This window comes from Oncorhynchus masou, chromosome 3 (genome assembly GCF_036934945.1).
Source record: "Oncorhynchus masou masou isolate Uvic2021 chromosome 3, UVic_Omas_1.1, whole genome shotgun sequence".
Taxonomy (NCBI): domain Eukaryota; kingdom Metazoa; phylum Chordata; class Actinopteri; order Salmoniformes; family Salmonidae; genus Oncorhynchus; species Oncorhynchus masou.
This window is the reverse complement of record NC_088214.1, coordinates 3839708-3866769: the sequence shown is the minus strand read 5'-3', so window position 1 is coordinate 3866769 and position 27062 is coordinate 3839708. Positions and strand designations below refer to the sequence as shown.

General features: G+C 43.1%; 1 protein-coding gene across 1 annotated transcript in view; it reads left to right on the top strand.

The window, feature by feature from the left end:
• Positions 1 to 27062, top strand: part of LOC135508985 (receptor-type tyrosine-protein phosphatase mu) — a 76125-nt gene that overhangs the window by 38500 nt on the left and 10563 nt on the right. Inside the window, exons 6-7 of the mRNA XM_064929249.1 lie at positions 4610 to 4783; positions 5878 to 6009. Of these exons, the coding sequence (XP_064785321.1) occupies positions 4610 to 4783; positions 5878 to 6009 (306 nt within the window). The remainder of the gene's footprint in view (positions 1 to 4609; positions 4784 to 5877; positions 6010 to 27062) is intronic.

Genomic DNA, 27062 nt, shown 5'->3' with positions numbered 1-27062 from the left:
CCCATCCCAACCCTCAGCTTCCCTCAGCCCATCCCATCCCAACACTCAGCTTCCCTCAGCCCATCCCAGCCCTCAGCTTCCCTCAGCCCATCCCAACCCTCAGCTTCCCTCAGCCCATCCCATCCCAACCCTCAGCTTCCCTCAGCCCATCCCATCCCAACCCTCAGCTTCCCCCATCTCATCCCAAGCCTCAGCTTCCCTCAGTTCATCACATCCCAACCCTCAGCTTCCCTCAGCCCATCCCATCTATCTCTGCTGGCCACCCACTTTGTGTTTCTACACATATCTTTCAACTATGCTGTGATGTTTAACGTACAATTTCAATATATCTTATCGAATAGAATCCACAGATTGCTAGTTGAAGATAAATACTTTTACTAAGAGTATTAGTATAGTAGTAATTGACTGACCAGGTCTCTCCAGGTCTCCTAACAGTTCTATTTCTAGGGTCAATTTTAGATCAATGTTCTGCATTTCCAGCCATTCCTGAACCTGAGACCAGAAACAGGCTACCTGAGGGAAATACCTAAATAAATGGTCTATTGATTCTGTATCCTCACAACAATATCTGCAGAGCTTCGATGATTTTATGCCCCAAATATTCAACATTTTGTTGGTGGCAAGAATTCTATATAATAATTTTAACTGAAAAGCACAAAGTCTTGAATAATGCGTTGTTTTAAATATCAGCTCATACGAATCTGTACATCAATAATCTCTTCCCAACTATTTAGCAATCTGTATGGCACAGTTGTCAATATCCTGGTCCTCAAGTGAAATGGGTATTCTCTCCTATTTATGCTATTTTTATTCCTCCACCAGTTATGATCCTTTATATTGGGCAGATGGACTAGTTCCCTACCTCTTCCTGCTGCCACCTGCCTCCTCCAGTTTTGGGGCGATGCTGTTGTCAATTGGTTGTACTCTTGGATTGAGCAGACCTTCCCATACAATTCTGATAACTCCATGAAGGACATAACTCTACCATTACAATTTACAATATCATTGAAGAACAAAATACCCTTTTCAAATATCTTTCCCATAAATACAGTGTAATGGTTTTCTTCATGTGAAGGAGAGTCATACAGATATACAGCTATTTTATCAACCAGCACAGTTGAGTTCAGCCATAATATGTGTTGTAATATACGTTCTATCTTTTCAGGGGGATGAAATTGAAATTGTAGCCAGCTCTGCAATGCTTGTTTGAAAAAGACAGATACTTTGAAAAAAGTATAATTTTCAATTAATCGAAAATGAGACATGGCAATCTGCACAAAGGCAAAAAGGCCATTTTTAAACGATGGATGAGCTTTTCTTATTAACCTACTTGAGAACCATTTAGGGTTCAAATAAAACTTTTGAATGAGTGACGCTTTTAGAGAGAGGTTTAGTGCTTTTATATTTAATAATCTCAACCCACCCAATTCATATTCATTATATAGATAGACATGTTTTATTTTGTCTGGTTTAGCATCCCAGATAAAGCAAAATATTTTTTGCTTATATTATTTGAAAAACGAATCATCAGGTGTAGGCAGCGCCATTATTTTTATTTCTACTTTGCATATTCTTCCACAGAAAATCTACCATTTCAGTGTTTTACTTGCTATATTGTATTTACTTCGCCACCATGGCCTTTTTTTGCCTTTACCTCCCTTATCTCACCTCATTTGCTCACATCGTATATAGACTTATTTTTCTACTGTATTATTGACGGTATGTTTGTTTTACTCCATGTGTAACTCTGTGTTGTTGTACCTGTCGAACTGCTTTGCTTTATCTTGGCCAGGTCGCAATTGTAAATGAGAACTTGTTCTCAACTTGCCTACCTTGTTAAATAAAGGTGAAATAATTATATATTTTTTAAAGTAGGTGAGTAAACTGAGAAATGACTATGGAGTTAATCAGGGCAATTTTTCCATAAATAGACAGGTATTTACCTCTCCATGGTTGCAGGATCGTGTCTAATTTTACACGTTTTCTATTGAATTCATTGTGGAGCTTATTTATGTCTTTTGTGACATGAATACAGAGTATGTCTACTTCACCATCATCCCATTTTATAGGTAAACTGCAGGGTAATGTAAAAGGTATTTTTTAAGGATCCAATACGTAATATTGTACACTTATCATAATTAAGTTTTAGTCCAGAGAGTACGGAAAAGTTATCTAGATCTTTATTGAGACATTGCAGGGATCTGGCTTGTGGACTTAATATAAAACTTGAGTCATCGGCATACATGGACACCTTTGTTTTCAAGCCTTGTATTTCTAATCCTCTGGTGTAGTTATTGGATCTGATTTTAATAGCTAGCATTTCAATGGCCATAATGAATAGATATGGTGATAGCGGACACCCTTGTTTCACTCCTCTTGACAATTCCAAACTCTGAGAAGTACCCGTTATTTACCATTTTACACCTGGGGTTGCTATACATTATTTTTACCCATTTTATGAGAGAATTACTGAAATTGAAAAAATACAGGCATTTATAAATAAAATCCTGTCTTACTTTATCAAATGCCTTTTCAAAATTCGCTATAAATAACATTCCTGGCTTCTTAGATGTTTCATGATGTTCTATTATTTCTAGTAGTTGTCGTATATTATCTCCAATGTATCATTCATGTAAAAACCTGTCTGATCAGGATGAACAATACCTGGTAAAACCCTTTTAATTCTGAGTGCTATGCACTTCGATAGTATTTTTGCCTCACAACATTGAAGTGTAAGGGGCCTCCAGTTTTTTAGATCGACTGGGTCTTTATATTTCCATCTGGGTCTTGTTTTAATAATAGAGAAATCCGACCTTCCTGCTGAGTACCTGACAGACGACCATTTCTATAGGAGTAGTTAAAACAATCTAACAATGGAGCTTTAGAGAGAAAGGAGAAAGGATTTAATAGCCTCAAAAAGTTATTCTTCTGTAATTTGGCCTTGTAACCCACTGTGACCCACTGTATAAACATGTAACCCGCTGTGAACCACTGTAACCCACTGTATCGCCCCGTAACCCACTGGAACACACTGGAACACACTGAATCGCCCTGTAATCCACTGTAACCCATTGTAACCCACTGTATCACCCTGTAATCCACTGTAACACACTGTAACACACTGTATAGCCCTGTAACCCACTGTATCGCCCTGTAACCCACTGTAACACACTGTATTGCCCTGTAACCCACTGTATCACCCTGTAACCCGCTGTAACCCACTGTAACCCACTGTATTGCCCTGTAACCCACTGTAACCCACTGTAAACCACTGTATTGCCCTGTAACACACTGTATCGCCCTGTAACCCATTGTGTCACCCTGTAACCCACTGTATCACCCTTTAACCCACCTTATTGCCCTGGAACCCACTGTAACCCACTGTATCACCCTGTAACCCACTGTATTGCCCTGTAACCCATTATATCGCCCTGTAACCCACTGTATCACCCTGTAACCCACTGTATCACCCTGTAACCCACTGTAACCCACTGTATCGCTCTGTAACTCACTGTAACCCACTGTAACTCACTGTAACCCACTGTATTGCCCTGTAACCCACTGTATCGCCCTGTAACCCACTGTATTGCCCTGTAACCCACTGTAACCCACTGTAACTCACTGTAACCCACTGTATCACCCTGTAACCCACTGCATCACCCTGTCACCCACTGCATCACCCTGTAACCCACTGTATCGCTCTGTAACCCACTGTATCGCCCTGTAACCCACTGTAACCCACTGTATCACCCTGTAATCCACTGTAACCCATTGTAACCCACTGTATCACCCTGTAACCCACTGTATCACCCTGTAACCCACTGCATCACCCTGTAACCCACTGTATCGCTCTGTAACCCACTGTATCGCCCTGTAACTCACTGTAACCCACTGTATCACCCTGTAATCCACTGTAACCCATTGTAACCCACTGTATCACCCTGTAACACACAGTATCACCCTGTAACCCACTGTATCGCTCTGTAACTCACTGTAACCCACTGTAGCTCACTGTAACCCACTGTATTGCCCTGTAACCCACTGTATCGCCCTGTAACCCACTGTATTGCCCTGTAACCCACTGTAACCCACTGTAACCCACTGTATCACCCTGTAACCCACTGCATCACCCTGTCACCCACTGCATCACCCTGCAACCCACTGTATCGCTCTGTAACCCACTGTATCGCCCTGTAACCCACTGTAACCCACTGTATCACCCTGTAATCCACTGTAACCCATTGTAACCCACTGTATCGCTCTGTAACCCACTGTAGCTCACTGTAACCCACTGTATTGCCCTGTAACCCACTGTATCGCTCTGTAACCCACTGTAGCCCACTGTAACTCACTGTAACCCACTGTAACCCACTGTATTGCCCTGTAACCCACTGTAACCCACTGTATTGCCCTGTAACCCACTGTATCGCCCTGTAACCCACTGTATCGCCCTGTAACCCACTGTATCGGCCTGTAACCCACTGTGACCCACTGTATCGCCCTGTAACCCACTGTATTGCCCTGTAACCCACTGTGACCCACTGTATCGCCCTGTAACCCACTGTATCGCCCTGTAACCCCCTGTGACCTCTACTGTCTCTCTCTCCAGACTCTGAACATGGTGACTCCGACGTTGCGGGTGGAGGACTGTAGTATCGCCCTGCTCCCCAGGAACCACGAGAAGAACCGCTGTATGGATGTCCTTCCTCCTGACCGCTGTCTGCCCTTCCTCATCACCATCGACGGAGAGAGCTCCAACTACATCAACGCTGCTCTTATGGACGTATGTCACACACACACTGCATACACACACACACACACACACACACACACACACACACTGCACACACACACACTGCACACTCACACTAACATTCCCACAAACACTAACACACACACATTTCGACTGACACACACACACACACACACACACACACACACACACACACACACACACACACACACACACACACACACACACACACACACATTCACACTAACACACACACACACATTCCCACAAACACTAACACATACACATTTCGACTGACACACACACACACACACACACATACATACACATTCACACTAACACACACAGAAATATGGTATGTCTATGGAATTCATGTATCTCTTTTTCTCCCTCCATCCCTCTCTCTCTACCCCCTCCATCCCTCTCTCTCTACCCCCTCCATCCCTCTCTCTACCCCCTCCATCCCTCTCTCTACCCCCTCCATCCCTCTCTCTCTACCCCCTCCATCCCTCTCTCTCTACCCCCTCCATCCCTCTCTCTACCCCCTCCATCCCTCTCTCTACCCCCTCCATCCCTCTCTCTCTACCCCCTCCATCCCTCTCTCTCTATCCCCCTCCACCCCTCCATCTCTCTCTCTACCCCTCCATCCCTCTCTCTACCCCCCTCCATCCCTCTCTCTCTACTACCCCCTCCATCCCTCTCTCTGGATACCCCCTCCATCCCTCTCTCTACCCCCTCCATCCCTCTCTCTCTACCCCCTCCACCCCTCTCTCTCTACCCCTCCATCCCTCTCTCTACCCCCTCCACTCCCTCTCTCCCTACCCCTCCCTACCCCTCCCTCCCCACTCCCTCTCTCCCTACCCCTCCCTACACCTCCCTACCCCTCCCTCCCCCTCCCTACCCCTCCCTACACCTCCCTACCCCTCCCTCCCCACTCCCTCTCTCCCTACCCCTCCCTGGACAGACCCCCTCCCTCCCCCACTCCCTCCCTCTCCCTACCCCCTCCCTCCCCACTCCCCTCTCCCTACCCCCTCCCTACCCCTCCCTCCCCACTCCCTCTCTCCCTGACCCACTCCCTCCCCCTCCCTCCCTCCCTCCCTGCCCTCTCTCCCTCCCTCATGTAGAGTTATAAGCAGCCATCAGCGTTCATCGTGACCCAGCATCCTCTACCCAACACAGTGAAGGATTTCTGGAGGCTGGTGTTGGACTACCACTGCACCTCCATAGTGATGCTTAATGACGTCGACCCAGCACAGGTACACACACACACACACACACACACACACACACACACACACACACACACACACACACACACACACACACACACACACACACACACACACACACAAACACATGTACACAATAACACACACACACACAAACAATTCTATGGGAGTTAGTGCATTGTCTGAAATGGACTGTGAAATAGACAGCATCTGAAGGTAGATTCCTTGAACCGGATCTTGTACCCCAGAGTCCAGCTCAAAGACATGTGAATTAGATTCCCAGAAAAATACAAGAATTACTTTGTGTGTCTACAAAAGGCCTGGAACACAAGGACTCACAACTATACACACACACATACACATACACACACACACACACACAAAGACACACATAAGGACATGCGCGAACGCACACACACACACACACCCGCACACACAAGGAATCACAACCTCAGACACACACATCGCTCAAGGACAAAAACATTGTCAATATCACCTTGCCTGAATAATACTGAAGAATATCAGACAGCAGATACAGACATGACAATAACAGAGAATGAAAATGGTGTGGAATAGATGGATAGATGAGATACCAGATACAGACATGACAATAACAGAGAATGAAAACGGTGTGGAATAGATGGATAGATGAGATACCAGATACAGACATGACAATAACAGAGAATGAAAATGGTGTGGAATAGATGGATAGATGAGATACCAGATACAGACATGACAATAACAGAGAATGAAAATGGTGTGGAATAGATGGATAGATGAGATACCAGATACAGACATGACAATAACAGAGAATGAAAATGGTGTGGATTGGATAGGATAGATGAGATAGAGTAGATTGGATAGGATAGAATGTTTTGGATAGGATAGATGAGATAGGATGGATTGGATAGGATAGATGAGACATGATAGATTGGATAGGATGGAGTAGATAGAGTAGATTGGATATGATAGACGGGATTGGATAGATGGGATAGATATGATTGATTGGATAGGATAGATGAGATATGATAGATGAGATAGGATAGATTGGATAGGATAGATTGGATAGATGGCATAGGATGGGATTGATAGGATATGGTAGATAGGATAGGACAGATGGGATAGGATAGATTGGATAGGATAGATTGGATAGGATAGATTGGATAGGATAGGATAGATTGGATAGGATAGATTGGATAGGATAGATTGGATAGGATAGATTGGATAGGATAGATTGGATAGGATAGATTGGATAGATGGCATAGGATGGGATTGATAGGATATGATAGATTGGATAGGATAGATTGGATAGGATAGATTGGATATGATAGGATAGATTGGATAGGATAGATTGGATAGGATAGATTGGATAGGATAGATTGGATAGGATAGATTGGATAGGATAGATTGGATAGGATAGATTGGATAGGATAGATTGGATATGATAGGATAGGATAGATTGGATAGGATAGATTGGATAGATTGGATATGATATGATAGATTGGATAGGATAGATTGGATATGATATGATAGATTGGATAGGATAGATTGGATAGGATAGATTGGATATGATAGATTGGATAGGATAGATTGGATATGATATGATAGATTGGATAGGATAGATTGGATATGATATGATAGATTGGATAGGATAGATTGGATAGGATAGATTGGATATGATAGATTGGATAGGATAGATTGGAGGATAGATTGGATAGGATAGATTGGATAGGATAGATTGGATATGATATGATAGATTGGATAGGATAGATTGGATAGGATAGATTGGATATGATAGATTGGATAGGATAGATTGGATATGATAGATTGGATATGATAGATTGGATAGGATAGATTGGATATGATAGATTGGATAGGATAGATTGGATAGGATAGATTGGATATGATAGGATAGATTGGATATGATAGGATAGGATAGATTGGATAGGATAGATTGGATAGGATAGATTGGATATGATAGATTGGATAGGATAGATTGGATAGGATAGATTGGATAGGATAGATTGGATAGGATAGATTGGATATGATAGATTGGATAGGATAGATTGGATAGGATAGATTGGATAGGATAGGATAGATTGGATAGGATAGATTGGATAGGATAGATTGGATATGATAGATTGGATAGATTGGATATGATTGGATAGGATAGATTGGATATGGATTGGATTGGATAGGATAGATTGGATATGATAGGATAGATTGGATAGGATAGATTGGAGGGATATGATGGATAGATTGGATGGATATTGGATAGGATAGATTGGATAGGATAGGATAGATTGGATATGATAGGATAGATGGATATGATAGATTGGATAGGATAGAGGATAGATTGGATATGATAGGATAGATTGGATATGATAGATTGGATAGGATAGATTGGATAGGATAGATTGGATAGGATAGATTGGATAGATAGATTGGATTGGATAGATTGGATAGATGATAGATTGGATATGATAGGATAGATTGGATATGATAGGATAGATTGGATATGATAGGATAGGATAGATTGGATATGATAGGATAGATTGGATATGATATGATAGGATAGATTGGATATGATAGGATAGGATAGATTGGATATGATAGGATAGATTGGATATGATAGGATAGGATAGATTGGATAGGATAGATTGGATAGGATAGGATAGGATAGATTGGATAGGATAGATTGGATATGATAGGATAGATTGGATAGGATAGATTGGATAGGATAGGATATGATAGGTTGGATATGATAGGATAGATTGGATATGATAGGATAGATTGGATATGATAGGATAGATTGGATATGATAGGATAGGATAGATTGGATATGATAGGATAGGATAGATTGGATATGATAGGATAGATTGGATAGGATATGATAGGATAGATTGGATATGATAGATGAGATAGGATAGATTGGATAGGATAGGATAGATTGGATATGATAGGATAGATTGGATATGATAGATTGGATATGATAGATTGGATAGGATAGGATAGATTGGATATGATAGGATAGATTGGATAGGATAGATTGGATATGATAGATTGGATAGGATAGGATAGGATAGATTGGATATGATAGATTGGATAGGATAGATTGGATATGATAGATTGGATAGGATAGATTGGATAGGATAGATTGGATAGGATAGGATAGATTGGATAGGATAGATTGGATAGGATAGGATAGATTGGATAGGATAGATTGGATATGATAGATTGGATAGGATAGATTGGATATGATAGGATAGATTGGATATGATAGATGGGATAGGATAGATTGGATAGGATAGGATAGATTGGATATGATAGGATAGATTGGATATGATAGATTGGATATGATAGATTGGATATGATAGATTGGATAGGATAGGATAGATTGGATATGATAGGATAGATTGGATATGATAGGATAGGATAGATTGGATAGGATAGATTGGATAGGATAGGATAGGATAGATTGGATATGATAGGATAGGATAGATTGGATATGATAGGATAGATTGGATATGATAGGATAGGATAGATTGGATAGGATAGATTGGATAGGATAGGATAGGATAGATTGGATAGGATAGATTGGATATGATAGGATAGATTGGATAGGATAGATTGGATAGGATAGGATATGATAGGTTGGATATGATAGGATAGATTGGATATGATAGGATAGATTGGATATGATAGGATAGATTGGATATGATAGGATAGATTGGATAGGATAGGATAGATTGGATATGATAGGATAGATTGGATAGGATAGGATAGATTGGATATGATAGGATAGGATAGGATAGGATAGATTGGATATGATAGGATAGATTGGATAGGATAGGATAGATTGGATAGGATAGATTGGATAGATTGGATAGGATAGATTGGATATGATAGGATAGGATAGATTGGATAGGATAGGATAGATTGGATAGGATAGATTGGATATGATAGATTGGATAGGATAGGATAGATAGGATAGGATAGATTGGATAGGATAGGATAGATTGGATAGGATAGATTGGATAGGATAGATTGGATATGATATGATAGGATAGATTGGATATGATAGGATAGATTGGATAGGATAGGATAGATTGGATAGGATAGATTGGATATGATATGATAGGATAGATTGGATATGATAGATAGGATAGGATAGATTGGATATGATAGGTTGGATAAGATTAGATATGATATAATAGGATGGATGGGATATGATATATTGGATAGATATGATATAATAGGATGGATGGGATAGATTGGATAGATTGGATATGATATAATAGGATTGATGGGATATGATATATTGGATAGATTGTTTAGATTGGATAGGATAGATATGATATAATAGGATTGATGGGATATGATATATTGGATAGATTGGATAGATTGGATAGGATAGATATGATATAATAGGATTGATGGGATATGATATATTGGATAGATAAGATAGATATGATATAATAGGATGGATGGGATATGATATATTGGATAGATATGATATAATAGGATGGATTGGATATGATATATTGGATAGATAAGATAGGATTGGATACAGTGCCTTCACAATTTATTCAAACCCCTTAACTTTGTTGTTGTTGTGTAACAGCCTGAATTTTAAATTAAATAAATTTACATTTTGTATCATTATTCTACACACAATACCCCATAATGTCACAATACCCCGTAATGTCAAAGTGGAATTATGTTTTTCGAAATGTTGAAGTTTTTTTTAAGTTCAAGAGTCAAATGTTCATAGCAAGTCACAAAATAAGTTTCATGGACTCACTCTGTGTGCAATAATAGTGTTTAACATGATTTTTGAACGACTACCTCATCTCTGTACCCCCACAGATACAATTATCTGTACGGTCCCTCAGTCGAGCAGTGAATTTCAAACACATATTCAACTACAAAAACCTGGGAGGTTTTCTAATGCCTCGCAAAGAAGGGCACCTATTGGTCGATGGGCAAAAATAAAATAAAAAACATGTTTTCACTTTGTCATTATAGGGTATTGTGCGTAGATGGGTGAGGGAAACATTTTTTTTAATCCATTTTGAATTCATGCTGTAACACAACAAAATGTGGAATAGGTCAAGGGGTAGCTCCCGACTGGTGCCGTGGTCCAAGACACTGCATCTCAGTGCAAGAGGTGTCACTGCAGTACCTGGTTCTGAAGGTGTAGGATAAATATAGAGTCAATAATGACAAATAATGACGTTTTACAAAATCCCAAAGCTGTAAATCATCAACATCAGTCACATAGACAGGACAGGGTTATAGATGTGTCTCTGTTCAACATCAGTCACATAGACAGGACGGGGTTATAGATGGATCTCTGTTCAACATCAGTCACATAGACAGGACAGGGTTATAGATGGATCTCTGTTCAACATCAGTCACATAGACAGGACAGGGTTATAGATGGATCTCTGTTCAACATCAGTCACATAGACAGGACAGGGTTATAGATGGATCTCTGTTCAACATCAGTCACATAGACAGGACGGGGTTATAGATGGATCTCTGTTCAACATCAGTCACATAGACAGGACAGGATTTATAGATGGTAGATAAAATAGATAGACAGAAATCAGTGGCAGATCTCTCCGGCAGCTCCAGCCCTCCAGGCCCCAGGCCCTGTCATCACACCCAGGGATCAAAGCCTCTGGCTGGGCTGCTCTCTCCCCTCTCTCCCTGGGTAACTGACTGGCGAGCTGGCACACAGGCGCTGGCAGGGCCTTTCATTCAATATTCTCACTGTAGCTCAGGTGGAGCGATGGGGGGGGGTAGAGAGGAAGGGAAAGAGAAAAAAGTTATGTGAGGAAGGAAGTTAGAGGAATTGAGAGAGGGGGAGAAATGGAGAGGAGGGGAGGGGAGAGGAGGGGAGCAGAGAGGGGGGAGCGGGGGAGGGGAGAAGAAGAGAGGTGAGTAAAAGGGAGAGGTGAGGAGGGAGAGGTGAAAGAGGGGAGAAGAAGAGGGGGATGAGAGAAGAAGAGGGGAGTGTGAGGGAGGAGAGAAGAGAAGAGAGGGGTGAAAGGGAGAGGAGGGAGGGAGGGAGGGAGGGAGGGAGGGAGGGAGGGAGGGGAGCGGGGGGAGGGAGCGGGGGAGGGGAGAAGAAGAGAGGTGAGTAAAAGGGAGAGGTGAGGAGGGAGGGAGGGAGGGAGGGGGAGGGAGGGAGGGAGGGAGGGAGGGAGGGAGGGAGGGAGGGAGGGAGGGAGGGAGGGAGGGAGGGAGGGAGGGAGGGAGGGAGGGAGGGAGGGAGGGAGGGAGGGAGGGAGGGAGGGAGGGAGGGGAGAAGAAGAGAGGTGAGTAAAAGGGAGAGGTGAGGAGGGAGGGAGGGAGGGAGGGAGGGAGGGAGGGAGGGAGGGGGGGAGAGGAGAGGAGAGGAGAGGAGAGGGAGAGGAGAGGAGAGGCGAAAGAAGAGGGAGGATGAGAGAAGAAGAGGGGAGGTGAGGGAGGAGAGAAGAGAGGGTTGAAAGGGAGAGGAGGGAGGGAGGGAGGGAGGGGGGAGGGGAGAAGAAGAGAGGTGAGTAAAAGGGAGAGGTGAAAGAGGGAGGGAGAGGAGAGGAGAGGAGAGGAGAGGAGAGGAGAGGAGAGGAGAGGAGAGGAGGGGAGGGGAGGGGAGAGGAGCGTGGGAGGGGAGGGGAGAAGAAGAGAGGTGAGGGAGGAAGGGAGTTGGAGTAACTTTCGCTCCATCAGTATCTTTGTTTTGCATCTGTTGAATTTGTCGTTCTGATTGGCTCTCAGAGGAGGCAGAGATAGGAGGTTTCTGATTGGCTCCCAGAGGAGGCAGAGATAGGAGCTTTTCTTCCACCTGTATTTCTGCAATCTCTTTGTTTATGTGGTGCTGCGCTCTGTGTGTGTGTGTGTGTGTGTGTGTGTGTGTGTGTGTGTGTGTGTGTGTGTGTGTGTGTGTGTGTGTTTGCCCTGCTTGTTATGCAGGTGATGTTTGAGTGTGTGTCACTGCATTTCTCTATGTCAACTGTTCTGCTGTGTGTGCATGTTGTCTAGGTAATATACTGACTATACAGGTGTATGTGGTCTAGGTAATATACTGACTATACAGGTGTATGTGGTCTAGGTAATATACTGACTATACAGGTGTATGTTGTCTAGGTAATATACTGACTATACAGGTGTATGTGGTCTAGGTAATATACTGACTATACAGGTGTATGTTGTCTAGGTAATATACTGACTATACAGGTGTATGTGGTCTAGGTAATATACTGACTATACAGTATACAGGTGTATGTGGTCTAGGTAATATACTGACTATACAGGTGTATGTGGTCTAGGTAATATACTGACTATACAGTATACAGGTGTATGTGGTCTAGGTAATATACTGACTATACAGGTGTATGTTGTCTAGGTAATATACTGACTATACAGGTGTATGTGGTCTAGGTAATATACTGACTATACAGGTGTATGTTGTCTAGGTAATATACTGACTATACAGGTGTATGTTGTCTAGGTAATATACAGACAATACAGGTGTATGTGGTCTAGGTAATATACTGACTATACAGGTGTATGTGTTCTAGGTAATATACTGACTATACAGGTGTATGTTGTCTAGGTAATATACTGACTATACAGGTGTATGTGGTCTAGGTAATATACTGACTATACAGTATACAGGTGTATGTGGTCTAGGTAATATACTGACTATACAGGTGTATGTTGTCTAGGTAATATACTGACTACAGGTGTACTAGGTAATATACAGGTATATGTGGTCTAGGTAATATACTGACTATACAGGTGTATGTTGTCTAGGTAATATACTGACTATACAGGTGTATGTGGTCTAGGTAATATACTGACTATACAGGTGTATGTGGTCTAGGTAATATACTGACTATACAGGTGTATGTTGTCTAGGTAATATACTGACTATACAGGTGTATGTGGTCTAGGTAATATACTGACTATACAGGTGTATGTGGTCTAGGTAATATACTGACTATACAGGTGTATGTGGTCTAGGTAATATACTGACTATACAGGTGTATGTTGTCTAGGTAATATACTGACTATACAGTATACAGGTGTATGTTGTCTAGGTAATATACTGACTATACAGGTGTATGTTGTCTAGGTAATATACTGACTATACAGGTGTATGTGGTCTAGGTAATATACTGACTATACAGGTGTATGTGGTCTAGGTAATATACTGACTATACAGGTGTATGTGGTCTAGGTAATATACTGACTATACAGGTGTATGTGGTCTAGATAATATACTGACTATACAGGTGTATGTGGTCTAGGTAATATACTGACTATACAGGTGTACTAGGTAATATACTGTATACAGGTGTATGTGGTCTAGGTAATATACTGACTATACAGGTGTATGTGGTCTAGGTAATATACTGACTATACAGGTGACTATACAGGTGGTCTAGGTAATATACTGACTATACAGGTGTATGTGGTCTAGGTAATATACTGACTATACAGGTGTATGTGGTCTAGGTAATATACTGACTATACAGGTGTATGTGGTCTAGGTAATATACTGACTATACAGGTGTATGTGGTCTAGGTAATATACTGACTATACAGGTGTATGTGGTCTAGGTAATATACTGACTATACAGGTGTATGTGGTCTAGGTAATATACTGACTATACAGGTGTATGTGGTCTAGGTAATATACTGACTATACAGGTGTATGTGGTCTAGGTAATATACTGACTATACAGGTGTATGTGGTCTAGGTAATATACTGACTATACAGGTGTATGTGGTCTAGGTAATATACTGACTATACAGGTGTATGTGGTCTAGGTAATATACTGACTATACAGGTGTATGTGGTCTAGGTAATATACTGACTATACAGGTGTATGTGGTCTAGGTAATATACTGACTATACAGGTGTATGTGGTCTAGGTAATATACTGACTATACAGGTGTATGTGGTCTAGGTAATATACTGACTATACAGGTGTATGTGGTCTAGGTAATATACTGACTATACAGGTGTATGTGGTCTAGGTAATATACTGACTATACAGGTGTATGTGGTCTAGGTAATATACTGACTATACAGGTGTATGTGGTCTAGGTAATATACTGACTATACAGGTGTATGTGGTCTAGGTAATATACTGACTATACAGGTGTATGTGGTCTAGGTAATATACTGACTATACAGGTGTATGTGGTCTAGGTAATATACTGACTATACAGGTGTATGTGGTCTAGGTAATATACTGACTATACAGGTGTATGTGGTCTAGGTAATATACTGACTATACAGTATACAGGTGTATGTGGTCTAGGTAATATACTGACTATACAGGTGTATGTGGTCTAGGTAATATACTGACTATACAGGTGTATGTGGTCTAGGTAATATACTGACTATACAGGTGTATGTGGTCTAGGTAATATACTGACTATACAGGTGTATGTGGTCTAGGTAATATACTGACTATACAGGTGTATGTGGTCTAGGTAATATACTGACTATACAGGTGTATGTGGTCTAGGTAATATACTGACTATACAGGTGTATGTGGTCTAGGTAATATACTGACTATACAGGTGTATGTGGTCTAGGTAATATACTGACTATACAGTATACAGGTGTATGTGGTCTAGGTAATATACTGACTATACAGGTGTATGTGGTCTAGGTATATACTGTAATATACTGACTATACAGGTGTATGTTGTCTAGGTAATATACTGACTATACAGGTGTATGTGGTCTAGGTAATATACTGACTATACAGGTGTATGTGGTCTAGGTAATATACTGACTATACAGGTGTATGTGGTCTAGGTAATATACTGACTATAGGTGTACTAGGTAATATACTGACTATACAGGTGTAGGTGTATGTGGTCTAGGTAATATACTGACTATACAGGTGTATGTGGTCTAGGTAATATACTGACTATACAGGTGTATGTGGTCTAGGTAATATACTGACTATACAGGTGTATGTGGTCTAGGTAATATACTGACTATACAGGTGTATGTGGTCTAGGTAATATACTGACTATACAGGTGTATGTGGTCTAGGTAATATACTGACTATACAGGTGTATGTGGTCTAGGTAATATACTGACTATACAGGTGTATGTGGTCTAGGTAATATACTGACTATACAGGTGTATGTGGTCTAGGTAATATACTGACTATACAGGTGTATGTGGTCTAGGTAATATACTGACTATACAGGTGTATGTGTCTAGGTAATATACTGACTATACAGGTGTATGTTGTCTAGGTAATATACTGACTATACAGGTGTATGTGGTCTAGGTAATATACTGACTATACAGGTGTATGTGGTCTAGGTAATATACTGACTATACAGGTGTATGTGGTCTAGGTAATATACTGACTATACAGGTGTATGTGGTCTAGGTAATATACTGACTATACAGGTGTATGTGGTCTAGGTAATATACTGACTATACAGGTGTATGTGGTCTAGGTAATATACTGACTATACAGGTGTATGTGGTCTAGGTAATATACTGACTATACAGGTGTATGTGGTCTAGGTAATATACTGACTATACAGGTGTATGTGGTCTAGGTAATATACTGACTATACAGGTGTATGTGGTCTAGGTAATATACTGACTATACAGGTGTATGTGGTCTAGGTAATATACTGACTATACAGGTGTATGTGGTCTAGGTAATATACTGACTATACAGGTGTATGTGGTCTAGGTAATATACTGACTATACAGGTGTATGTTGTGGTCTAGGTAATATACTGACTATACAGGTGTATGTGGTCTAGGTAATATACTGACTATACAGGTGTATGTGGTCTAGGTAATATACTGACTATACAGGTGTATGTGGTCTAGGTAATATACTGACTATACAGGTGTATGTGGTCTAGGTAATATACTGACTATACAGGTGTATGTTGTCTAGGTAATATACTGACTATACAGGTGTATGTTGTCTAGGTAATATACTGACTATACAGGTGTATGTGGTCTAGGTAATATACTGACTATACAGGTGTATGTGGTCTAGGTAATATACTGACTATACAGGTGTATGTTGTCTAGGTAATATACTGACTATACAGGTGTATGTGGTCTAGGTAATATACTGACTATACAGGTGTATGTGGTCTAGGTAATATACTGACTATACAGGTGTATGTGGTCTAGGTAATATACTGACTATACAGGTGTATGTGGTCTAGGTAATATACTCACTAATGTACTGCCTATACAGGTGTATGTGGTCTAGGTAATATACTGACTATACAGGTGTATGTGGTCTAGGTAATATACTGACTATACAGGTGTATGTGGTCTAGGTAATATACTGACTATACAGGTGTATGTGGTCTAGGTAATATACTGACTATACAGGTGTATGTGGTCTAGGTAATATACTGACTATACAGGTGTATGTTGTCTAGGTAATATACTGACTATACAGGTGTATGTGGTCTAGGTAATATACTGACTATACAGGTGTATGTTGTCTAGGTAATATACTGACTATACAGGTGTATGTGGTCTAGGTAATATACTGACTATACAGGTGTATGTTGTCTAGGTAATATACTGACTATACAGGTGTATGTTGTCTAGGTAATATACTGACTATACAGGTGTATGTGGTCTAGGTAATATACTGACTATACAGGTGTATGTGGTCTAGGTAATATACTGACTATACAGGTGTATGCTGTCTAGGTAATATACTGACTATACAGGTGTATGTGGTCTAGGTAATATACTGACTATACAGGTGTATGTGTCTAGGTAATATACTGACTATACAGGTGTATGTGTCTAGGTAATATACTGACTATACAGGTGTATGTGGTCTAGGTAATATACTGACTATACAGGTGTATGTGGTCTAGGTAATATACTGACTATACAGGTGTATGTGGTCTAGGTAATATACTGACTATACAGGTGTATGTGGTCTAGGTAATATACTGACTATACAGGTGTATGTGGTCTAGGTAATATACTGTATGTGGTCTAGGTAATATACTATACAGGTGTATGTGGTCTAGGTAATATACTGACTATACAGGTGTATGTGGTCTAGGTAATATACTGACTATACAGGTGTATGTGTATGTCTAGGTAATATACTGACTATACAGGTGTATGTGGTCTAGGTAATATACTGACTATACAGGTGTATGTGGTCTAGGTAATATACTGACTATACAGGTGTATGTGGTCTAGGTAATATACTGACTATACAGGTGTATGTGGTCTAGGTAATATACTGACTATACAGGTGTATGTGGTCTAGGTAATATACTGACTATACAGGTGTATGTGGTCTAGGTAATATACTGACTATACAGGTGTATGTTGTCTAGGTAATATACTGACTATACAGGTGTATGTTGTCTAGGTAATATACTGACTATACAGGTGTATGTGGTCTAGGTAATATACTGACTATACAGGTGTATGTTGTCTAGGTAATATACTGACTATACAGGTGTATGTAGGGTCAGGTGTAGTTGTAATATACTGACTATACAGGTGTATGTGGTCTAGGTAATATACTGACTATACAGGTGTATGTGGTCTAGGTAATATACTGACTATACAGGTGTATGTGGTCTAGGTAATATACTGACTATACAGGTGTATGTGGTCTAGGTAATATACTGACTATACAGGTGTATGTGGTCTAGGTAATATACTGACTATACAGGTGTATGTGGTCTAGGTAATATACTGACTATACAGGTGTATGTGGTCTAGGTAATATACTGACTATACAGGTGTATGTTGTCTAGGTAATATACTGACTATACAGGTGTATGTGGTCTAGGTAATATACTGACTATACAGGTGTATGTGGTCTAGGTAATATACTGACTATACAGGTGTATGTGGTCTAGGTAATATACTGACTATACAGGTGTATGTGGTCTAGGTAATATACTGACTATACAGGTGTATGTTGTCTAGGTAATATACTGACTATACAGGTGTATGTGGTCTAGGTAATATACTGACTATACAGGTGTATGTGGTCTAGGTAATATACTGACTATACAGGTGTATGTGGTCTAGGTAATATACTGACTATACAGGTGTATGTCTGTCTAGGTAATATACTGACTATACAGGTATACAGGTGTATGTTGTCTAGGTAATATACTGACTATACAGGTGTATGTGGTCTAGGTAATATACTGACTATACAGGTGTATGTGGTCTAGGTAATCTACTATACAGGTGTATGTGACGTCTGGGTTATACACTATACAGGTGTATGTTGTCTTAGAGGGTAATATACTGACTATACAGGTGTATGTGGTCTAGGTAATATAGGTGTGACTATACAGGTGTATGTGGTCTAGGTAATATACTGACTATACAGGTGTATGTGGTTCTAGGGTAATATACTGACTACATACAGGTGTATGGGTTCTTAGGTAATATACTGACTATACAGGTGTATGTGTCTAGGTCTGACCAGGTGTATGTGGTCTTAATATACTGACTATACAGGTGTATGTGGGTCTAGGTACTGACTATACAGGTGTATGTTGTCTAGGTAATATACTGACTATACAGGTGTATGGGTCTAGGTAATATACTGACTATACAGGTGTATGTTGGTCTACTAATCTGTCTCTTCAGAGACTGGTATACAGGTGTATGTGGTCTGGGTAATATACTGACTATACAGGTGTATGTGGTCTAGGTAATATACTGACTATACAGGTGTATGTGGTCTAGGTAATGGGTACTGACTATACAGGTGTATGTTGTATCGTACCTCAGGTAATATACTGACTATACAGGTGTATGTTGTCTTAGGTAATGGGTACTGACTATACAGGTGTATGTTGTCTAGGTAATATACTGACTATACAGGTGTATGTGGGTCTAGGTAGACGTGGGTATACTGACTATACAGGTGTATGTGGTCTAGGTAATATACTGTCTATCAGAGAGTGTATGTGGGTCTTCAGAGGTAGGGTATACTGACTATACAGGTGTATGTTGTATCGTTTCTACTCATGTAGGGTTCTTCAGTAGACGTGGGTCTAGGTAATATACTGGGTTCTTAGAGAGGTAGATGTGGTCTAGGTAATATACTGACTATACAGGTGTATGTTGTATAGGTAATATACTGACTCTTCAGTGGGTTGTTGAGAGGGTAGACTGGGTAGATAATATACTGGGTATACAGGTGTAGAGAGGGTATACGTGGGTTCTATCAGAGAGGGTAGTCGTGGGTATTTCCCTGACTATACAGGTGTATGTTGTCTAGGTAATACCTCATCTGTCTCTTCAGGTGTAGATGTGGGTTCTTCAGAGAGGGTAGACGTGGGTATTTCCCTGACTATACAGGTGTATGTTGTCTCGTTAATATATCTGACTTCAGACAGGTGTATGTGGTTCTTAGGTAATATACTGACTATACAGGTGTATGTTGTCTAGGTAATATATAGACTGACTATACAGGTAGACGTGGGTTCTTGGTCTAGATAATATTTACTGACTATACAGGTGTATGTTGTCTATTAATATCACTGACTATACAGGTGTATGTTGTCTAGGTAATATATCTGTCTCTTATAGAGGGTAGATGGGTTCTTCAGAGAGGGTAGATGGGTATTTCCCTGACTATACAGGTGTATGTTGTATCGTTTCTACCTCGTCTGTCTCTTCAGAGAGGGTAGACGTGGGTTCTTCAGAGAGGGTAGACGTGGGTATTTCCCTGTCTATACAGGTGTATGTTGTATCGTTTCTACCTCATCTGTCTCTTCAGAGAGGGTAGACGTGGGTTCTTCAGAGAGGGTAGACGTGGGTATTTCCCTGACTATACAGGTGTATGTTGTATCGTTTCTACCTCATCTGTCTCTTCAGAGAGGGTAGACGTGGGTTCTTCAGAGAGGGTAGACGTGGGTATTTCCCTGACTATACAGGTGTATGTTGTATCGTTTCTACCTCATCTGTCTCTTCAGAGAGGGTAGACGTGGGTTCTTCAGAGAGGGTAGACGTGGGTTCTTCAGAGAGGGTAGACGTGGGTATTTCCCTGCTCGTATGAGCCCGCCCCCTTGGGGTTTACTCTCACAGTTTTTAACTGTCAAAGCAAAGAGTTGGTAATCCCCGTTCTGTATCACCTCCATTCTCCCCCTGAACATCTTTTGATCACCTATTCTTTTACAGGCAAAAAGAAACTATGGGTTTCCTGGGGGTTTAAAAAAAGAAGGAAACAGGTGGATTTTTTTGTTTGTTTGGTTGTTGAGAATACTGATACCTGTCACCTGAAAGGAGAAGAGAAACAGAAAGATATTATATAAGGCTGCACCAAGCACCAATTAATACAAAAAGTCAGCTAACTCAATGTTGCTTTAGTTGGCCTTTATCAGTTCAATTCCAGGTGGTTTTAAAGGTCTCAGCATTGTGTGCGGTCAGCTTTAGTGGAGCTACGTTTTGATGCTTGTTAACTAAATGTTCATCTCCAATTCACGTTAACATATAAATGTATCTGATGATTTATGTATATGTAGGTTGGATGGTGCCCTCATTGATCGTGTTCACACGTATACATATCTGGTTATCTGGATCGAACAAAAAGCTATCTTTTAAAAAACATGTTAATGAGTTAGTTAAGAAATTAACACTTAAAATTAGATTATTTTATTAAATATTAGGAAACTTAATTCAGTCGACAGGTGTGTCAGGTAAGGTAGTCGGAGTCAGGTAAGGTAGTTGGGGTCAGGTAAGGTAGTTGGGGTCAGGTAAGGTGGTTAGGGTCAGGTAAGGTGGTCAGGATCAGGTAAGGTGGTTGGGGTCAGGTAAGGTAGTTGGGGTCAGGTAAGGTGGTTAGGATCAGGTAAGGTGGTCGGGGTCAGGTAAGGTGGTTAGGGTCAGGTAAGGTGGTCGGGGTCAGGTAAGGTGGTCGGGGTCAGGTAAGGTAGTTGGGGTCAGGTAGGTAGTTGGGGTCAGGTTGGGGTCAGGTAAGGTGGTTGGGGTCAGGTAAGGTGGGGGATCAGGTAAGGTGGTTGGGGTCAGGTAAGGTAGGTCAGGGATCAGGTAAGGTGGTTGGGGTCAGGTAAGGTGGTTGGGGTCAGGTAAGGTAGTCGGGGTCAGGTAAGGTAGTTGGGGTCAGGTAAGGTAGTTGGGGTCATGTAAGGTAGTTGGGGTCAGGTAAGGTAGTTAGGGTCAGGTAAGGTAGTTGGGGTCAGGTAAGGTAGTTGGGGTAAGGCAGTTGGGGTCAGGTAAGGTAGTTGGGGTCAGGTAAGGTAGTTGGGGTCAGGTAAGGTAGTTGGGGTCAGGTAAGGTAGTTGGGGTCAGGTAAGGTAGTTGGGGTCAGGTAAGGTAGTTGGGGTCAGGTAGGTAGTTGGAGTCAGGTAAGGTAGTATGGGTTGGGTAAGGTAGTTGGGGTCAGGTAAGGTAGTTGTAGGGTCAGGTAAGGTAGTTGGGATCAGGTAAGGTGGTTGGGGTCAGGTAAGGTAGTTGGGGTCAGGTAAGGTGGTTAGGGTCAGGTAAGGTGGTTAGGGTCAGGTAAGGTGGTCAGGATCAGGTAAGGTGGTTAGGGTCAGGTAAGGTGGTCGGGATCAGGTAAGGTGGTTGGGGTCAGGTAAGGTGGTTAGGGTCAGGTAAGGTAGTCGGGGTCAGGTAAGGTAGTTGGGGTCAGGTAAGGTAGTTGGGGTCATGTAAGGTAGTTGGGGTCAGGTAAGGTAGTTGGGGTCAGGTAAGGTAGTTGGGGTCAGGTAGGTAGTTGGGGTAAGGCAGTTGGGGTCAGGTAAGGTAGTTGGGGTCAGGTAAGGTAGTTGGGGTCAGGTAAGGTAGTTGGGGTCAGGTAAGGTAGTTGGGGTCAGGTAAGGTAGTTGGGGTCAGGTAAGGTAGTTGGGGTCAGGTAGGTAGTTGGAGTCAGGTAGGTAGTTGGAGTAAGGTAGTTGGGGTCAGGTAAGGTAGTTGGGGTCAGGTAAGGTAGTTGGGATCAGGTAAGGTGGTTGGGGTCAGGTAAGGTAGTTGGGGTCAGGTAAGGTAGTTGGGGTCAGGTAGGTAGTTGGGGTAAGGCAGTTGGGGTCAGGTAAGGTAGTTGGGGTCAGGTAAGGTAGTTGGGGTCAGGTAAGGTAGTTGGGGTCAGGTAAGGTAGTTGGGGTCAGGTAAGGGGTCAGGTAAGGTAGTTGGGGTCAGGTAAGGTAGTTGGGGTCAGGTAAGGTTGGGGTTAGTTAGGGTCAGGGGTAAGGTAGTTGGGGTCAGGTAAGGTAGTTAGGGTCAGGTAAGGTAGTTGGGGTCAGGTAAGGTAGTTGGGGTCAGGTAAGGTAGTTGGGGTCAGGTAAGGTAGTTGGGATCAGGTAAGGTAGTTGGGGTCAGGTAAGGTAGTTGGGGTCAGGTAAGGTAGTTGGGGTCAGGTAAGGTAGTTGGGGTCAGGTAAGGTGGTTAGGGTCAGGTAAGGTGGTCGGGATCAGGTAAGGTGGTTGGGGTCAGGTAAGGTAGTCGGGGTCAGGTAAGGTAGTTCGGATCAGGTAAGGTAGTCAGGGTCAGGTAAGGTAGTCGGGGTCAGGTAAGGTAGTTGGGGTCAGGTAAGGTAGTTGGGGTCAGGTAAGGTAGTTGGGGTCAGGTAAGGTGGTTAGGGTCAGGTAAGGTGGTCGGGGTCAGGTAAGGTAGTTGGGGTCAGGTAAGGTAGTTGGGGTCAGGTAAGGTAGTTAGGGTCAGGTAAGGTAGTTGGGATCAGGTAAGGTAGTTGGGGTCAGGTAGTTGGGGTCAGGTAGTTGGGGTCAGGTAAGGTAGTTGGGGTCATGTAGTTGGTCAGGTAAGGTAGTTAGGGTCAGGTAAGGTAGTTGGGGTCAGGTAAGGTAGTTGGGATCAGGTAAGGTAGTTGGGGTCAGGTAAGGTAGTTGGGGTCAGGTAAGGTAGTTGGGGTCAGGTAGGTAGTTGGAGTAAGGCAGTTGGGGTCAGGTAAGGTAGTTGGGGTCAGGTAAGGTAGTTGGGGTCAGGTAAGGTGGTTGGGGTCAGGTAAGGTAGTTGGGGTCAGGTAAGGTAGTTGGGGTCAGGTAAGGTAGTTGGGGTCAGGTAAGGTTGGGGTCAGGTAAGGTAGTTGGGGTCAGGTAAGGTAGTTGGGGTCAGGTAAGGTAGTTGGGGTCAGGTAAGGTAGTTGGGGTCAGGTAAGGTAGTTGGGGTCAGGTAAGGTAGTTGGGGTCAGGTAAGGTAGTTGGGGTCAGGTAAGGTGGTTGGGGTCAGGTAAGGTAGTTGGGGTCAGGTAAGGTAGTTGGGGGTCAGGTTAAGGTAGTTAGGGTCAGGTAAGGTGGTCAGGTCAGGTAAGGTAGTTGGGGTCAGGTAAGGTGGTCAGGATCAGGTAAGGTAGTTGGGGTCAGGTAAGGTAGTTGGGGTCAGGTAAGGTAGTTGGGGTCAGGGTCAGGTAAGGTAGTTGGGGTCAGGTAAGGTAGTTGGGGTCAGGTAAGGTGGTTAGGGTCAGGTAAGGTGGTTAGGGATCAGGTAAGGTGGTTGGGGTCAGGTAAGGTAGTTGGTTAAGGTAGTTAGGGTCAGGTAAGGTAGTTGGGGTCAGGTAAGGTAGTTGGGTCTGGTAAGGTAGTTGGTCAGGTAAGGCAGTTGGGGTCAGGTAAGGTAGTTGGGGTCAGGTAAGGTAGTTGGGGTCAGGTAAGGTAGTTGGGGTCAGGTAAGGTAGTTAGGGTCAGGTAAGGCAGTTGGGGTAGGTAAGGTAGTTGGGGTCAGGTAAGGTAGTTGGGGTCAGGTAAGGTGGTCGGGGTCAGGTAAGGTAGTTGGGGTCAGGTAAGGTAGTTGGGGTCAGGTAAGGTAGTTAGGGTCAGGTAAGGTAGTTGGGGTCAGGTAAGGTAGTTGGGGTCAGGTAAGGTAGTTGGGGTCAGGTAAGGTAGTTGGGGTCAGGTAAGGTAGTTGGGGTCAGGTAAGGTAGTTGGGGTCAGGTAAGGTAGTTGGGGTCAGGTAAGGTAGTTAGGGTCAGGTAAGGTAGTTGGGGTCAGGTAAGGTAGTTGGGGTCAGGTAAGGTAGTTGGGGTCAGGTAAGGTAGTCGGGGTCAGGTAAGGTAGTTGGGGTCAGGTAAGGTAGTTGGGGTCAGGTAAGGTAGTTGGGGTCAGGTAAGGTAGTTGGGGTCAGGTAAGGTAGTTGGGTCAGGTAAGGTAGTTGGGGTCAGGTAAGGTAGTTGGGGTCAGGTAAGGTAGTTGGGGTCAGGTAAGGTAGTTGGGGTCAGGTAAGGTAGTTGGGGTCAGGTAAGGTAGTTGGGGTCAGGTAAGGTAGTTAGGGGTCAGGTAAGGTAGTTGGGGTCAGGTAAGGTAGTTGGGGTCAGGTAAGGTAGTTGGGGTCAGGTAAGGTAGTTGGGTCAGGTAAGGTAGTTGGGTCAGGTAAGGTAGTTGGGGTCAGGTAAGGTAGTTGGGGTCAGGTAAGGTAGTTGGGGTAAGGCAGTTGGGGTCAGGTAAGGTAGTTGGGGTCAGGTAAGGTAGTTGGGGTCAGGTAAGGTAGTTGGGATCAGGTAAGGTGGTTGGGGTCAGGTAAGGTAGTTGGGGTCAGGTAAGTAGTTAGTTAGGGGTCAGGTAAGGTAGTTGGGGTCAGGTAAGGTAGTTGGGGTCAGGTAAGGCAGTTGGGGTCAGGTAAGGTAGTTGGGGTCAGGTAAGGTAGTTGGGGTCAGGTAAGGTAGTTGGGGTCAGGTAAGGTAGTTGGGGTCAGGTAAGGTAGTTGGGGTCAGGTAAGGTAGTTGGGGTCAGGTAGGTAGTTGGAGTAAGGCAGTTGGGGTCAGGTAAGGTAGTTGGGGTCAGGTAAGGTAGTTGGGGTCAGGTAAGGTAGTTGGGATCAGGTAAGGTGGTTGGGGTCAGGTAAGGTAGTTGGGGTCAGGTAAGGTAGTTGGGGTCAGGTAGGTAGTCGGGGTAAGGCAGTTGGGGTCAGGTAAGGTAGTTGGGGTCAGGTAAGGTAGTTGGGGTCAGGTAAGGTAGTTGGGGTCAGGTAAGGTAGTTAGGGTCAGGTAACGTAGTTGGGGTCAGGTAAGGTAGTTGGGGTCAGGTAAGGTGGTTGGGGTCAGGTAAGGTAGTTGGGGTCAGGTAAGGTGGTTAGGGTCAGGTAAGGTGGTTAGGGTCAGGTAAGGTGGTCAGGATCAGGTAAGGTGGTTGGGGTCAGGTAAGGTGGTCAGGATCAGGTAAGGTAGTCGGGGTCAGGTAAGGTAGTTCGGATCAGGTAAGGTAGTCAGGGTCAGGTAAGGTAGTTGGGGTCAGGTAAGGTAGTTGGGGTCAGGTAAGGTGGTTAGGGTCAGGTAAGGTGGTCGGGATCAGGTAAGGTGGTCGGGGTCAGGTAAGGTGGTTGGGGTCAGGTAAGGTAGTTGGGGTCAGGTAAGGTAGTTGGGATCTGTTAAGGTAGTTGGAGTAAGGCAGTTGGGGTCAGGTAAGGTAGTTGGGGTCAGGTAAGGTAGTTGGGGTCAGGTAAGGTAGTTGGGGTCAGGTAGGTAGTTGGAGTAAGGCAGTTGGGGTCAGGTAAGGTAGTTGGGGTCAGGTAAGGTAGTTGGGATCAGGTAAGGTGGTTGGGGTCAGGTAAGGTAGTTGGGGTCAGGTAAGGTAGTTGGGGTCAGGTAGGTAGTCGGGGTAAGGCAGTTGGGGTCAGGTAAGGTAGTTGGGGTCAGGTAAGGTAGTTGGGGTCAGGTAAGGTAGTTGGGGTCAGGTAAGGTAGTTGGGGTCAGGTAAGGTAGTTAGGGTCAGGGGTCAGGTAAGGTAGTTGGGGTCAGGTAAGGTAGTTGGGGTCAGGTAAGGTGGTTGGGGTCAGGTAAGGTAGTTGGGGTCAGGTAAGGTAGTTGGGGTCAGGTAAGGTAGTTGGGGTCAGGTAAGGTAGTTGGGGTCAGGTAAGGTAGTTGGGGTCAGGTAAGGTAGTTGGGGTCAGGTAAGGTAGTTGGGGTCAGGTAAGGTAGTTGGGGTCAGGTAAGGTAGTTGGGGTCAGGTAAGGTAGTTGGGGTCAGGTAAGGTAGTTGGGGTCAGGTAAGGTAGTTGGGGTCAGGTAAGGTAGTTGGGGTCATGTAAGGTAGTTAGGGTCAGGTAAGGTAGTTGGGGTCAGGTAAGGTAGTTGGGATCAGGTAAGGTAG